Below are 14,510 nucleotides of genomic sequence, written 5' to 3'. Positions count from 1 at the left end.
TGACCAGAACGCATGGAAAATCCCATGGATGGAGCTCGAATTCAAAGTCGATTCGAGCTAAATTGGCACCGCCTTTCCAGTTTCGATCAACGATCATGTGCCATTTCAGTTTCGGTATTAGACAAAAACAGTAATCGTGGCATGGACATCTTTTACATAGGCTTTCGCAAACCAAGTATTATGGAATCTGATTAACGTTAAACGCCACAAAAGATTTTTGATTAATTTGCAAAGCATTTGGAAAAAGGTCCAAAATTAATAAGTAAAAAAATCTCGCTGGAGAACTCTATTACGAAACGAAGTTCGGAATCAGTTTCTACAGTTGGTTCAAAGACCCCACGCGCCGCGGATAGGACCTCCTCACAGCATCGTTGCTGCGGATAAAAAGAGCCACGAAGCAAGAAGCGAAGAAGCGAGAAACAGAACGAGTCAGATTTTCAGTGGTTCACTGCACCGCTCACGGAAACCAATCGGAGATGGCGACGATCCATTTCTCCACCTACAACGGCCTCAAATTCCACGGCGATTCCAGCGCAATCGCTCCGAGTTCTATCTCGCCGTTCTCCGCCGCTTCTTCTTCGTCGTCGTCGCCGTCGTCTGCTGCTGCTAAACCGCGCCTTTCGCGGCTCCGAGCGTCTCTTCGTCGGAAATCTCTCACCGCCACGCGCGCGCTGCCCGAGGAGACCACTCTCAGTGAGTCCTTTTTGTTCTTTTGGATACTATTCGTCTCAGCTCGAGATTCAGCCGATTGCTCACCGGCTCCGTTCGCGACCTTCGAGGATACGGAGGAAAGTTGAAGAAGTATGTTAGTTTTGTTGTAAGGTCGAGTTGAGCTAGAATTTGATGGTTTGATGTGAAGCGATGGTGTGGAATGTTGTCCCGGCGAATCATTTGGTTGATATCGCGACGGCATGTTAGGCTTGCTTTTGTCGCGCTTGTCGCGCTTGTCACGCCTAGAAGCATATGCGTGTCGTGTGCTCGATTGTTGGTCCTGAGGAGCCACGCGGTTCGGAGCTCTTGAGTAGGTGGTGATTTTTTGGATGATTACATTAGTCGGGGATATTTCGGTCATGCCATTAGCGTAACTGATCGATGGTCGAGTAATAGGAGTTGAATGTTCAGTAGTTTTCAGCTGATTGATGGAAGGTTCTTTTGTGTCATCTGTTTGCCCTCCTTTATAATCCAGCTTTTTGATTGTGTGATTTCGAATCTCTTTCAAGGTGCACCACCAAAGGTTGAGGTTGATCTTGCCCTTGCACTTAAGGTGAGTTCACGGTCCTTAATTGACCGATATGTTTTATGCACAATTTGTTTGATATACCTAGAAATGAGAGAATGAAGATCGTGAAATATTGCTTCCTGAAGAAGGATATCTTGTGTCTTGCTGTTTTCTGCACCTTATTCCTCTGCCAAGTGGAATCTAACAATCATTTAGTAGCACTAATACTTACTACCTCGTGCTTTTGATTATGACTGTTAGTCATATCAACTACCAACAGCTCATAATGTTGTGGAAGACCTATCTTAACTCTTTGGTTTTGCTTCAGAAGAAAGCTGCGGATGTTGCGCCAGAATTGAAAGGAACTTCCATATTTCTTGTCGGTAAGATTTTTCTTCAGTCTGAGAATTGCATTTGTGTTAGAAGTACTAGTCAAGTATCCAATGATCATTGTCTGCTTTGAAGGGATGAAGAGCTCCATTAAAACTCAGTTAGCCAAACTTTTAGCGGAAGTGTTACGATATTACTTCTTTGATAGGTACTCTGATTTTATCGGTTGAGAGCCGAAGGAATTTCAGTATGGTGTTCGCAGAGTGTGTGGATTGCTATATGTAACTTGTGGTCTGTTTGTTCCAGTGATGCATTGGTCGAGGAAGCTGCTGGTGGTGAAGCTTCTGCAAAACTATTTAGGGAGACAGACGAGCAAGGATTTCGTGAGTCTGAGGTGATATATTAGGTTGTTTTGTCTTTATTGCTTTTGCACATTGGGCCTAGACTAGATGGCTGAAATTCAATGGATTGTTATCTGGTGCAATAAGTCTTAGAGGCATTGGGGTCAATGAACATTAGTGGAAGAATTTAGTTCTTGTGGCATATGTTGTGGTTGAAAACTTTGATAGTGACATCCTGTAGTGTTTCGGCTTTTTTTCTTTAATTTTCTTCTTAAACTCCTGTTTCATCAGTAGATACAGTTCATCCTTATGGTTCAGTAGACATCTAATCGGGGGACTTCTGTTGCAGGCTGAAGTTTTAAAGCAGTTATCATCCATGGGTCGCTTGGTTGTTTGTGCTGGAGATGGTGCAGTTCAGAGTTCAACTAATCTGTATGCAATTAATCTCTCTCTCTCTCTCTCTCTCCCTCCGTCTTTATCTCCGTCTCCGTCTCCGTCTCCGTCTCTCTCTCATCTTAAGCCGCTCCTAAAAATTTGCAGGGGATTCCTTAGACATGGGATCTCGATATGGATAGATGTGCCCTTAGATATTGTTGCCAAGGGGTTGGTAGAAGACCTTCCTTCTTCTCAACTATCTACTTCCCAATCATATTCAGAGGTGCGATCTCTGTAAACTTTCCAACAGAATGCAAATGTGAAACTTGCAACTCATTGTGGTGTCCATTTTCTATTCCTGCACCTGTTTTAGACATCTTCATCTACTAACTGTTGCGTGAACATAATGATCAGGTCTTGGCTCAGCTAGCTGCACTATATGAGGAAACAAGAGTGGGGTATGCTACAGCTGATGTAAATGTGTCACTCCAAAGTATGTTTTATATAGACTCAGTATACGTGTGTAATTTCTTCATCACATTATTTGGTAGAATATATTTCACACATGGAAAAACACAAGGATTCCACACATGCTCTATTCCTTGCAAAAGCGCAACAATTGTGGTGCCAATTGTCACTTCTCCTTTGCAGAAGTAGCTTCTCAGTATGGCCGTGATGATTTCAGTGCTGTAACTGTGGAAGACTTGGCCATGGAGGTGAAGAGTGTTCTGTGATGTCATTTTCATCAGAGTCCACCCTATTCTGGCCTAAGTATAAATGTTACATTCCCTTTCTGATGTTTCAGGTTCTCAAGGAGATTGAAAAATTGACTCGAGTAAAGAAGATGATGCAAGAAGCAGGAAGACCTTTCTAGTCTACAAGGTCTACATATCCTTTTGGCATACATCGAAACTAGACGGCTTATTCACCACAGGCATTTTTGTGCTGCGGCTCCTCATTGTCTTTTGTTAAGGCTCTACAAATCTGATTATTCTGTTGTGGTGTTATACCATGACAAAGCTTCTTCAACAAGAAAAGGCAAAGACGTGAGAACCCTATGTATAGATTTGTAATCCATCCTGTTCTTCCTTGGCTGTTGGGACTGTTATTGCAAGACGGTAATTACAACCCTTGACATCTAGTGCTCAGTCTTTGCTCTTTGATCAGCCGTGCTTGGGAATTTGCGATTATATACCTCTCTTTTTTCTCCAAACATCTGAATTCACTGCCTCATCCTTTCTGATTTGGTCATGAGCATATCTAAGTGATTTGCCAGCTCCAGTCCCTTCGCGTAATTGGTGTTTTGAAACTGCTATGAAACCAGTTCTGTGGTGGCCGCCTGGCTGGGGAACATGTAAAGTAGCAATTAAGGGACATATACTGGCTTCCTTTCCATTCTGTGGTATACAGCACCTGAAGGGTTCAAGAGGTTTTAGGTTCAAGCCCCATAGACCACAACATGGAAACTATAGGTGTATATTCAATTTTAGAATTATGAAAAATGACAATGCAAAAGTCATACACGAAGATTATTGCTTCTATGTTGAAACAGCCTGTCCGGTTCAAGTGGTCAGCCAAAGGATAGTTCAGTTCTTTGAACCAATGAGATGTTAGAAATACAGAGAATACATAAAGGAGATATGAATGTGCAAACCCTCTGCAAAACTTGGGTTGTTACAAAAAAGCATGAACGTCAGCTTCCATTTTGATGATATTAATGCTGGGAAGCCATCAACTTATGTTCTCCTATTTATGGGATGAGAACTCAGCGAGAAAGATTGATCATGGTGCGATACGTCCTGAAGTGGACACAAATTTCTTTTGCAGGGTATTGATGTGACAGCCTCCGTTGCTGTGATTTTAGTTATAATTTCTCGATCTAAGAAGTTGGCATGACTATTGCTTTTCAAAAAACAGGTGGCGCTTACAATAACTACAGAATTGAGGCATTGTGGCTCTCTTCTTTACTAATTTAGTACCAAATGGACATCTATCTGCAGATTTGATTCTTCTTTCATTAAGACTAAATATAACTCCCTCTTCTTGATCATTCTTTCAGTATCGGCATGATGTTTTAGTATATTCATTGAGTGTGGCATGTTCTAGTATGCATATACATCTATGCCAATATACACACGTGCGAGTTTTCAGAACCCGATTATTGCATAAGAAGAGTGATAATCCTAGATAAACCACCCAATACCATCTGTGGCGACAGAGAAGGGTGTCCATTATTACATCCAGCAGTTCCGAAAGGCAAAAGCTTCTCTACTCCTGAGAGACCACATAAATTAGAAGGAAGCAAGAAAACTGAAGAACAAATTTAGTAAGAGCTTGAAAAGCCAAGCGGAGAAGCTCCGTCCATAATTATTCTTCAGACTCAGCAAGTCCAGAAGTCAGCTGAGTCTGAGCCAAAGACCTCCTTTACACTGTACAATGAAAAGCCCGCGGCTTATGCTATTTTAGAGTGAATTCAAAAGCAATATGGTCCATCTCCTTTGGTATTCCGTCATGGTTCAAAGGTTGGAATTTCAGATGCAGAATTATGTGTGGCCCGGTACATCCAACGGGAGAAGATGCTCCTATAAGGATCGCTCTCTCTTTTCTCTCTCAGGTACGCCATGCAGCTCTCCACCTCCGACTTGACTTGTAGATACAGTTCATGACATTTTTCCCGGTCTTTCAGTTCCTGCTTCCTCCCTTCAGGAGCACAATCACGTCATAAAGTCGACTTACTAGTAAACCGCAGTTGAGTCGAATTGAGAAAACCAATTTTTTAAGAGGAAAATTGTTGTGCAGAGTGCTCTAGGACCGGTAACAAAGGGCGTAAAGTGCAGCTTCACGACCAATATCAAGTGTACTAGTTATGTATCTGTCATACAAGGTTGAATGAATTGACCACTACTGAGCATAAACAAATAAAAGAAAGACCGCTAGAAATCAAGCATGTGCACGTAAGTTGTGAGATGGAAAAATTATCAATTGAAGCAATGACAGGATGAATCAATGGCGTGGATTGATTTAATGGAGGCTTCATCTCCGGTCTCGCATATGACTTCTTAGGAGATGACGGGTTTCAATTCCCAGTATCAATATATGATAACTCTGTGGAAATCGGAAAGCAGGTTGCGGCAATGGACATACCTGCTGTTTCTATTGGTTTTCCGAAACAAAAATAGAATCGGCCAGGAACTTTTGGCCGAATCCAAGGAAGGTGGACATCTTGATTGGCTACCTCTCCAGCTGCATTGGACCTGTCAAAGGTCGCGCAAAAGATATTTGTTTATCGCAAATAGACGCGGAAAATAGGGACAGTGGGTAAAATCACAAGAAAAAATGGATTGGAATCCGCTGGGCTATTCGTACCTGACTTTTCCATTATCTTCCGTCAGTTGATGTATCCAGTTCTTGAAGTATGGGATCTTCATTTGGTCGTCATAATCAAAAAAGACCTGCTAGGCGCAAAAATTAAAGTAAACAAACATGTCGGACATTGACCGAAGAACATCCGCAGGATGTACCGCGATTAAATCATGTGCACATGAAGTGCAGAGTTGATCTATGTACAAATATTAAATCATGTCTTCATGCAACTCATGGGTCATGATCCAAACTTATACTTCTAGGGAAAAAACTGCATATTGCCCTTGAGTATAATATGAGAGCATATGAAAGCGAAGTTCAGTTGATGCTATCATGTTAAAAGCTTTGGAACAAGGTCTGACATCTCCATAAAACTAGTCAAAGATTTTCAAATGTAGTTTACGTTAGTTACCGGCAAAAGTCACTGCATGCAAGAAAAATAAGAGCATCCGCCTTTACATATACCTGTTTGCTTAACTTTCGAGTCAAAAGACAAACTCAATCAGAAAAAAATCATAAGCAGTAAAAGAAAATCAAAACCGACAATAACTCACATTGCGAACCTGACTTTTATAGTCTTACCTCACCAAAGTCATCTTCTCCAATGGTACCAAAAGGCACTATTTTGGCTCCAAATTTAACTGCCATCCTGACAAACTCAGACTGCTCTGGCCAAAATAGCTTGTACTCTTCACCCTGGTAATTGGACATGTTTTCTGACGTTACTTTAAATTGTGATGTAGGGACACATTTCATCTTTGCTAGAGCAAGCAAACATGAATATCAAGTATGTTCTTGTTCATGTGCCACAAACATGCACATAGTTGGAGAGAGGAGTTGATAAAAAACTATCCGCTGAGATGTATGATTCTTATTGAAAAGAAGTCTTGCCATCACGATCCAATATGAGGTTATTTCACCAATTATATAATCGCTGACATCTGCAGTACATTAAGGTTATAATACCTTACGATGAAGCGCTTCACGCATGCCTCCTGGATAGAGCAAGATATGGGACTTTGATGAAAAAAGCTTGAACAAATTGGTCCCTGAAACAGGTACCGCACCCATCATCCGGAAAGTGTCAAAAAACTGCGGGTCAAGCGTTTGTCCTTTTCTATATTTCTCAAAGAGCATAGGATGTGCTATCCCTCGTAAATGTATGTTCCTCTGGTTTAGGACTCCAGAAACCAAAGGAACCAGTTCAAGTCCCAATAACATGTGATAACCAACATATAGAACTGGTCCCTTTGATGGAATCCCATCCAGACCTCTAATTATCCTCCCATCCTCTAAAGTCGACAGCATCACTGGTCCAGTTATCTCTTTAAACCATCTAAAAATATGCAAGTTGTTAGATGACAATAGTCTAAACATTGAAAACAATTCAAAGTAGGAACTCTTTCATGCCTATCTTGCTACGGAAACAATCTATTCAACTGAAAAATATGTTGCTTTGACCATACAATACAATAAGTACACTGAACACGATATTTATGAATCTTAAATTGCTATCCTGTTTTGACCATTGGACAAAGTTCAAACAAAAAACTTTACCTGTTTGATTCATTTACATTCCTATATTCAGCAGGGGTTGGTGGCAGGTAGTCTGAAACATAGTCGAGCCCTTTTCCACAACGGTAGAAACCAACGCCCTTAATTATGGTTATCAAATCAATACCATCTTCCTGCATGCAAATGACAATACTCCTCATTAGAAAAAGCTAAACCCATATCGGTATTCAATGAAGCTAAACTGCATGCGCATATGCATCCTCACTACTATGATTCTGCAGTGGCATCATTCATCCAACAGAGAAACATTTTGAAAACAATTTTGAATGTCTAAGGTGTATATGACCATTTAAGAGCATACTAAAGCTAGCATTAACAGATCTACGACTCAGCAGATTGGACTCGGCGTGATAATCTCATGAAGTATTGCAGAATGCCTATAGGAAATATCAATCAAAAGGAGTAACTTAAAAATTAATGGCTCTGCAAAATTTCACCATGTAGGACACACTATTCAGATTGTAGATGGTGCAAATTCAGAAGTCCAATAGTCATCCAGTAAGAAGAACATTCGAGACTAGTAGAAGTTTCTGTATTCTTTTCTTTTGCGATATTTCCAGTTGATATGGCAAACCAAGGATTGTGAAATTGTTCGGTTCTTTCATAGGGTGCCTTTTTTTCTTCCTTCTATTGAAATCGCAAGACACATTCGAGATAGAAGTTCATGCATAATTCCAGCTTCTGGAAAGAGAAAACCTACCAAGAAAAGAAAATGACCGCAGGCATCAAACTTACGAATAGAGCTTCTCTGGAGTGCCTCGTTTAGTCTAGCACCTTCTGCTTGACTTGGCAATAGCCAATCCTTCCCACTAGAATTACAAATTCCAATTAAAATTAGTCCAGGAAATACATGACAGTTACAAATTTAAATAATAGGTTTGTGCATCTTCAAAAACAAACATTGAAGAAAGGGGACAAAAGGGATGGTTGAAGACTGAGCACCTCCTAAGCAGATAGACCACCCAACACCAAAAAAAAACCAAGGAGACGTGACCATGATGTTGCTCCCAAAATCGAGTTGGTTCAGGCAAAAACGAAGAATTAGAATGACCTTTCCTCTTAATAGTGGACAAATATGCCGCGGCAATAGCGTTGCCACTAGCCAGTATCATATAGGTCTTACTACATGACTCTACACAGTTGAATTAAGACAATAGTTTAACTTTTAGTTGAAGGAAAACTCATCAAAGTTCTTCCAAATAAGGCTGTAGCCTTCGATTATGCCTAAGATATTGTAGCAATATCCACTATGCGAGTAGTTGCACTGCATTGCCTGTTTTACCATCTAATATCCAAACTAAAAAAAAATGGGTTATGTCTTTGACATGTGCATGACTAATGCATATGGCTTAAACACTTTACTTACCTTTTTTTTTCTTTGGGCAATTCCGGCCCAATTAATCATTCTTCAATTCAAATATTTCTAAGCTGCTGATAGGAAGATGTAGATCTTACTTGATTATACTTAAGTGCTTGAAATTTTTCATATCAGTCTCACAAACATGTGAGAGTATCCATTTAGTTTGCTTCACTAATGGTCTTATGAAACTCAACCATATTAGTTACTTAGTAGTTAAGAAGAAATACTTAGTAGTTAAGAAGAAATCCAATGACAGTACAAGGAGATAACAAGTTAGATCCTCATTTGCCTTTATTGTCAAATATCCATGTGTCAGTGTCATGTTTCCTCCTTGCTGTCTAAGAGATGTGTGAGATAGCAATAAGACTGGCTCAGGATATCTGTTCTGCCAAAATGTACATAGCTATCATAAACTCCAATCAATTAGCACCTAATTAGATGAGATTTGACAGAAATGAATAAAACAACGACCTTGTAAGAAGTAGAGTCTGTGCCTTGACAGCATGAATGCGTAAATTTGGATATGCCGAAGCCGATTTAAGCATCTGAAGCTTCCACAAAAGTGTTTCCTTAGGGAGAATATCAGCAAGAACCTGTAAATTTTGCCATGAATCTTTTTCCAGCAAAAAATTATAGTGGACATACATAGCACAAGTCTAGCCTGTTGTTCATGTCTAAAGAAAATGTAATTGGGAAGAGTTCTACTCAATAAATGAACTCAAGGAAAATAAATTGCAAAAAAGCATGCTAGTCTCATGAACATGATGGCCATAGTTTAGCTTACAGAGATGTAAGATGACATGGTCAATATGTTCTTTGATAGCTCTCCAGCTGTTTGCTGTGGAGTAAGCCCTTTTTCTGTGCTGGCCTTGAACGTCCTCGAAGGATCACCTTGTATTTACCAGAAATGAACTCGAATAAGTGGAGAAAATTACAGCATGGCTGCAGCCGGATAATTATGGTATTGATTACTGGGTGTCCCCAAACTATAGCCAGCCCCACCCCACACATTTACACAGCAGCTGGTGCCCCCTTTTCACCATCATCAAGCAGAAAGGTATTCCTACAAATGGCAACCATCATCTAAAGCTATGAAACAGAGGTTCTGGGGGTCGCCTGTGATTGTAGCACCACCAATTAATGGAGGTTGTAAATAGAAGCAGTTAGGGGAGAGAGAGAAGCTGAATAGAGAGGTTCGCTAAATACCCCAGGGTGGCTCCTGTGAGATTAACAGGCAACCATGCCTCCGCTATCCTCAGTCATTCAGTTGTTTCTGAAGTCAAAATCTCTAATAACACATACTTTCAATTAGGTCGGAATGCAAACATGCCCAGAGGTTTTCAATAAACAATCAAGACAGTGCTCATCTAAGATTAGTAAGCAGTCATTATATCGCTCATGATGATGTAATTGCATCCAGGCGTCCAACTTTGCCCCTAGCTTCTTGGCTTCTGGAGGTGGCATGTATCAAAATTTTCTTCAGTAAGATTCTTCTCTCTTCTTACATTCTCTAGACCTCAACCGTAGATTACTATATTATCAGCCTCCTGTAAGTCAGTAGCCTAGTATAGTACAGGAAGTGATAAAAACAAACCTGAAAGGTTTTCTGCATTACTTGAAACAATGTAGAAAAATACAAATAATAAGGAGCAAAGCAGACCTGCCATCAAACTCAGGATGAAAGGATAGCTTAGATGCAATTGTTCTGGCATTAACTCCAGGAATGGTAATAGAGCTTGTATTTGCGACTTGTCAAAAGACGTCGCTGCAAAAAAGTATGTATGATGTTTTGTTTTTAATAAGCAAACCTGCCACAACTGACAGAGGTCTAATTGAAGGTAAGCCTTAATCCAACAAAGTTCAATGCAGGTGCTGCAAAACTCACATAGAGCATTTCATTTACCACAAGAAAAGGCTGCATGTACGTAAGCTTCTTGTCTTATTTGTTTTTCCAGAGATTTTAAGTTAGAAAACTGATCATTTCTGAGTTCATATAATAACTTGAATACTTGTTCCTTTTATTAAACTTCACTAGAAATTTTTCCTCACCTGGGTTGGCCAAGATCAATAGAAGATCAATGTCAGAGTTGCGTGCTGCGACAGCTAATGCAAGGCATCCTCCCAGTGATTCTCCAACAAGATATATAGGTCTATTTGGGGAGCGGCAGTTCTCTGATTTTACTGTTCTCTCAACCATTTTCACCAGGTCTGAGCCATGCAAATTGATTTAAGAGTTATCAAGTCATATGACTGGTACTAAGATGAGAGAATTGAAAGCATCTATTGCAGCCTTGCATTGTTTTATTACAGCTCCATCATTAAATGATAAACTTTTACTACGTAATGGAGCTAAAAGCATCACAATTAAATTGTTGATTACAAATGACATTGTCTTCAGATTGTTACTATATTCAGAATTGGTGAAGCAGTTGGAGAGAGTATGAGGAGGACCTGGAAATGACGTTCTATCCATGACTGGGATGTGCAAGCACCAAATGTCAAACACCCTTCATACATGAAAACATTCATGAAGTTAGCTATTTCCTGCTGCATTAAACGTTGAAGTGTGTCATCTATTGCATGAAACAGTTTGTACAGTCATTAATAGCCCGAGTAGCCCACAGATGGTAGTAAGGTAACACAGGCTCTGTGTCTCATCTCACTTCATCCAAGTTAAAGAGAGAAAGAGAATAGCCTTCAACCTGATGCAAAGTGCAGCAATTACCACTTTTTTTTACAGTGAACAGGGAGTGAACGAATTTTCAAAAGATTCATTAGGAATGAGAAAAGAAAACTGATTTGTGAAGCAGCTTTTAGTATGTCTCTAATGTGCACCAGAGCAAATACATCTTAACAGAAGGCATACTGCTTCTGATTTGATAACCGATATTCTAAATTTTCAAACTCTGCTATTTGATGACTGATCTAGCCGGAAGGGATTTGAGGTTGTACGTTCATAAACAAGCTAGCTGCCCCATGTTGCCAGACACTGCTATTGTTTTTTCCCATCTTTCATTTCCTTATTAAGTTCTGGTGGGCGCTTCTAATCCAGAGTGCTGGTATAAATATAGTGTAGAGGCTATGGAGCATTTCGGCAAAAAGCAGAATTAGATGCTGAAAATTCAGCGCTAAACTGGAAGATTGAACAATTGAGGAATAGTAGACATGCTTACTTTCCGAGCTTCTTGTGATGTGAAGTAAGCCCAGCTCCAGTGCCATCGATTCCTGAGAAACAGCGTATGGGGAATAAAAAGCATTGAAAGTCTGATCAAGATCGAAAAAGATTTGCACAAACATGACAAATTCATAAGAAAACCCAACAGCTTATGATTAGATTAAAGTGATGTCTGAACGTAAAAGCAGAAAAAGGCTTCAACTCCAAGCTGCACATCAAACAGCTTCGTAACGGAAGAATACTGACACTGATAGATTCTCAAATGTCACTCGCAATAAAAAGTTACAGCCCCGACGTAGATCATCATGGTCGAAATCACAAAAGCGTCGCTTCGGAAGTCCAGTTACACTCTCAAACTCCTGTCGGATCACTTCAATTATGAACTACCGAAGGCAACAAAATCGAACGGCTACATGTCTCGCAACCACGAGCAAGAATGATGATTAGTTATCGAAGTCGACCTCGAGTGGACTCACCGGGTAAATAGAGAAGCAGGGGCGACTTCTCCAAGCGAGAGCCGCACTCCAGGGGAGAGAACCAGCGAGGCGGTCCGCCGTCCGACCTGGTCAGATCCTTGGCCTGATCGAAGAACCTCCTCAACCTCTCGCGTCCGCTCTCCAACTCCACGTCATCCATGAACGGCGTCGACGAGCTCCGGTCGCTCGCACCCTTCTCGTAGCGCCTCCCATATTCTCCGAAGCTAACCGGTCTCGACGGAGGAATGGTAGTTCCAGGCGAAGCGGAGGATGCTTGCTCCTCCGAAACGGCGCATCTGCTAGTCAACGATGACCTGAGTATCGGATTCTGGCTGGAGCTTGCGGCGGCAGGAGCTCCGCCCCGGCGACGGAGAGCCGGAGACAAGCCGGACGGGAAGAGACAGGCTCCGGCTGCCGCCATGGACGACGGAGACCGGAGAGAGCGACGGCTGGAAGGTCAAATCAGTTAAAGGGAAGAAACAAAATGAATGGAAGCTGGAAAATCTGTTGCTGGCGGACACCGAGAGATTATAAAAAAGGCGGGAGCACTCATGATTGGACAATGGCACGGCCGGCGACGATGCCGCGGCTGTCGTAACTCGTACGGAAGTAAGACGAAAATTATATTTAACAGAAAGGAGCAATCTTATTAGAAGCCGGAAAAACGAGACCGCATCACATCATAATATCATATAAACGGGATAACGTTAGTCGGCCGGCAATGGTCAACATTCAATTAAAGACCATGAAATCTTCTTGCAAATCTGTCAAAGGTTTTGAACACCCAATCGTTTTTGCTAGAAATCGTTATTAATAAGGAATATAGTATTTCTCTTTTTTGTTAAAACTTTTATTGAGATCTAACTATTCGAAGGACCTTATTAACGAGACTTAAAAGAGTTACTTCACTATCATAGCAAATGGAGTTCAACCTTTGGTACTTACATTGTGGGGACCGATTTTCCAGTTTTTGAAATCTGAAACCTACCTTATAGATTTTGGAATCGGATTAGAACCCGGTCGGTCCGGTCCGATTGCAAGGCCTACCATGGACCCTTGCTCACCCCTACCGGCATTCACAAAATAGGAGTAAGCGGTTTCAGGATGGGTAGGTTTCAAACCTGAAACTCGTAACCTACCCTATCAAGATTGGTTTCTATTAGAATATTTAAATAATAAACCATGCATAACTTTTAGAATAGTTAGCAGCGGTCCTACAAAATCTCACATGGTATCAGAGCAGGAGGTTTTAAGTTCGAATTTTTCTAGGCCCCATTTGTTTTGCCTTTCCAATTAAAAAAGACCAGACTAAGCATGGTCTAAGCGTGAGGCTTTTAGAATAGTTGGCAGTGGTCCCACAAAATCTCTCAGTATTTGAAACCTAGAAACAGACTGGAACGAATTTTTTAACACAAAGAATCGTGCTAGCATGAAAGTTGCTGTCGATTTTTTAACATAACGAATGCTTTTATAACCACATATGAGATGGCGAGAAGATTGGCCACCGGATAAAGTTGAGGCTGCACCTGAGATATATGACTATCTAAACTGACAATTTCGATAAAATCCGCCCATCAAATTTTTTTTTAGAAAATCTCTTCCAATCCTTAATTGAGCCAAGGAAGAAGGAGGACGGTCATAAAATATATCTAAAACTAGGAACGTCAGTCTCTCAGTTTCCTAAATTAAAAATAATAACCGACATTAGACGGTCAATCTTGTAAAATAACACGACCGTTAAGTAATCGTTGGCCTTCGCATAACTAATATGAACTTCTAACATCTCTGAAAATTTTTGGCCTTGAACTGTAGATTCTATATAAGAACGCGTATGTTCGATATCCAAAGACATGCAGTTTCTATATACTCCATCATATCGACACAAAATAATGGGCAGGTTTTGGATATGAAAATTAAATGGATATGCATACCATGCAAAGAAATAGGGTCATTATGGAGAATATGCGAGGTTGGATTTAATTGTTAGCACGGTGACATGTGCACTTGGAGATAATTTGTAATTGCATTCGTCCACGTACCACCCCCCCACCCAACCGATTGTGAACACTACGAAGATCCACATTTTTGTTATACACGTGCTATAGGAATTCAATCAAGGACGGTTGGACGGATGATATGTGCACTTGGAGATGATTTTGTAATCGCATTCATCCACGTATCACTCACCCAATGGTGAATTTGTTAAAAAAAAAAAATTACCCCAACAGTGAATGCTACAAAAATCCACGTTTTAGTTATACACGTGCTATGGGAATTCAATCAAGGAAAGAATAAT

At 40.7% G+C, this 14,510-nt stretch overlaps 2 protein-coding genes across 4 annotated transcripts; one reads left to right on the top strand and one right to left on the bottom strand.

Moving 5' to 3' along the window:
* The first annotated feature begins 381 nt into the window (after positions 1-381).
* On the top strand, positions 382-3,478 carry LOC115672544 (probable inactive shikimate kinase like 1, chloroplastic). 2 transcript variants are annotated; one of them, XM_030594352.2, is made up of 10 exons: positions 382-693; positions 1,221-1,264; positions 1,551-1,602; positions 1,685-1,757; positions 1,856-1,943; positions 2,240-2,322; positions 2,431-2,548; positions 2,680-2,758; positions 2,917-2,981; positions 3,071-3,478. In XM_030594352.2, the coding sequence occupies exons 1-10, from the start codon at positions 477-479 to the stop codon at positions 3,137-3,139; spliced, it is 888 nt and encodes a 295-aa protein (XP_030450212.1). In that variant the 5' UTR covers positions 382-476; the 3' UTR covers positions 3,140-3,478. The 2 variants fall into 2 exon arrangements, with proteins under 2 accessions (XP_030450212.1, XP_030450211.1); XM_030594351.2 differs by having other exon boundaries at positions 383-693; positions 1,548-1,602.
* A 965-nt stretch (positions 3,479-4,443) lies between these two features.
* LOC115672542 (phytyl ester synthase 2, chloroplastic-like) lies at positions 4,444-12,879 on the bottom strand. 2 transcript variants are annotated; one of them, XM_030594348.2, is made up of 14 exons: positions 12,215-12,878; positions 11,737-11,788; positions 11,015-11,070; positions 10,613-10,771; positions 10,224-10,328; positions 9,348-9,454; positions 9,035-9,156; positions 7,904-8,012; positions 7,186-7,316; positions 6,595-6,964; positions 6,211-6,324; positions 5,632-5,717; positions 5,410-5,519; positions 4,444-4,965 (listed from the first exon to the last, which is right to left on the bottom strand). In XM_030594348.2, exons 1-14 carry the CDS (start codon positions 12,633-12,635, stop codon positions 4,775-4,777), a joined length of 2,133 nt encoding a protein of 710 aa, XP_030450208.2. In that variant the 5' UTR covers positions 12,636-12,878; the 3' UTR covers positions 4,444-4,774. The 2 variants fall into 2 exon arrangements, with proteins under 2 accessions (XP_030450208.2, XP_056169752.1); XM_056313777.1 differs by lacking the exon at positions 10,613-10,771 and having other exon boundaries at positions 12,215-12,879.
* Positions 12,880-14,510: the final 1,631 nt, after the last annotated feature.

The sequence above is a fragment of the Syzygium oleosum genome, unplaced genomic scaffold (assembly GCF_021117445.2).
Source record: "Syzygium oleosum isolate NSW1041296 unplaced genomic scaffold, Sole_v2.1 Sole_v2.08, whole genome shotgun sequence".
NCBI lineage: Eukaryota > Viridiplantae > Streptophyta > Magnoliopsida > Myrtales > Myrtaceae > Syzygium > Syzygium oleosum.
The sequence above is the reverse complement of the archived record's forward strand: the minus strand, read 5'-3'. Positions and strand labels throughout refer to the sequence as shown.

Excerpts from the sequence above, each read along its gene's own strand:
- LOC115672544 (XM_030594351.2), top strand. The coding sequence starts at position 477 with ATGGCGACGATCCATTTCTCCACCTACAACGGCCTCAAATTCCACGGC. Across the intron at positions 1,758-1,855 it reads CGATATTACTTCTTTGATAG|TGATGCATTGGTCGAGGAAG; the intron begins GTACTCTGATTT and ends TGTTTGTTCCAG. Across the intron at positions 2,759-2,916 it reads TGTAAATGTGTCACTCCAAA|AAGTAGCTTCTCAGTATGGC; the intron begins GTATGTTTTATA and ends TCTCCTTTGCAG.
- LOC115672542 (XM_030594348.2), bottom strand. The coding sequence starts at position 12,635 with ATGGCGGCAGCCGGAGCCTGTCTCTTCCCGTCCGGCTTGTCTCCGGCT. Across the intron at positions 8,013-9,034 it reads CAGACTCTACTTCTTACAAG|TGGGAAGGATTGGCTATTGC; the intron begins GTCGTTGTTTTA and ends TTGTAATTCTAG. Across the intron at positions 6,325-6,594 it reads GTGAAGCGCTTCATCGTAAG|GGTGAAGAGTACAAGCTATT; the intron begins GTATTATAACCT and ends TCCAATTACCAG.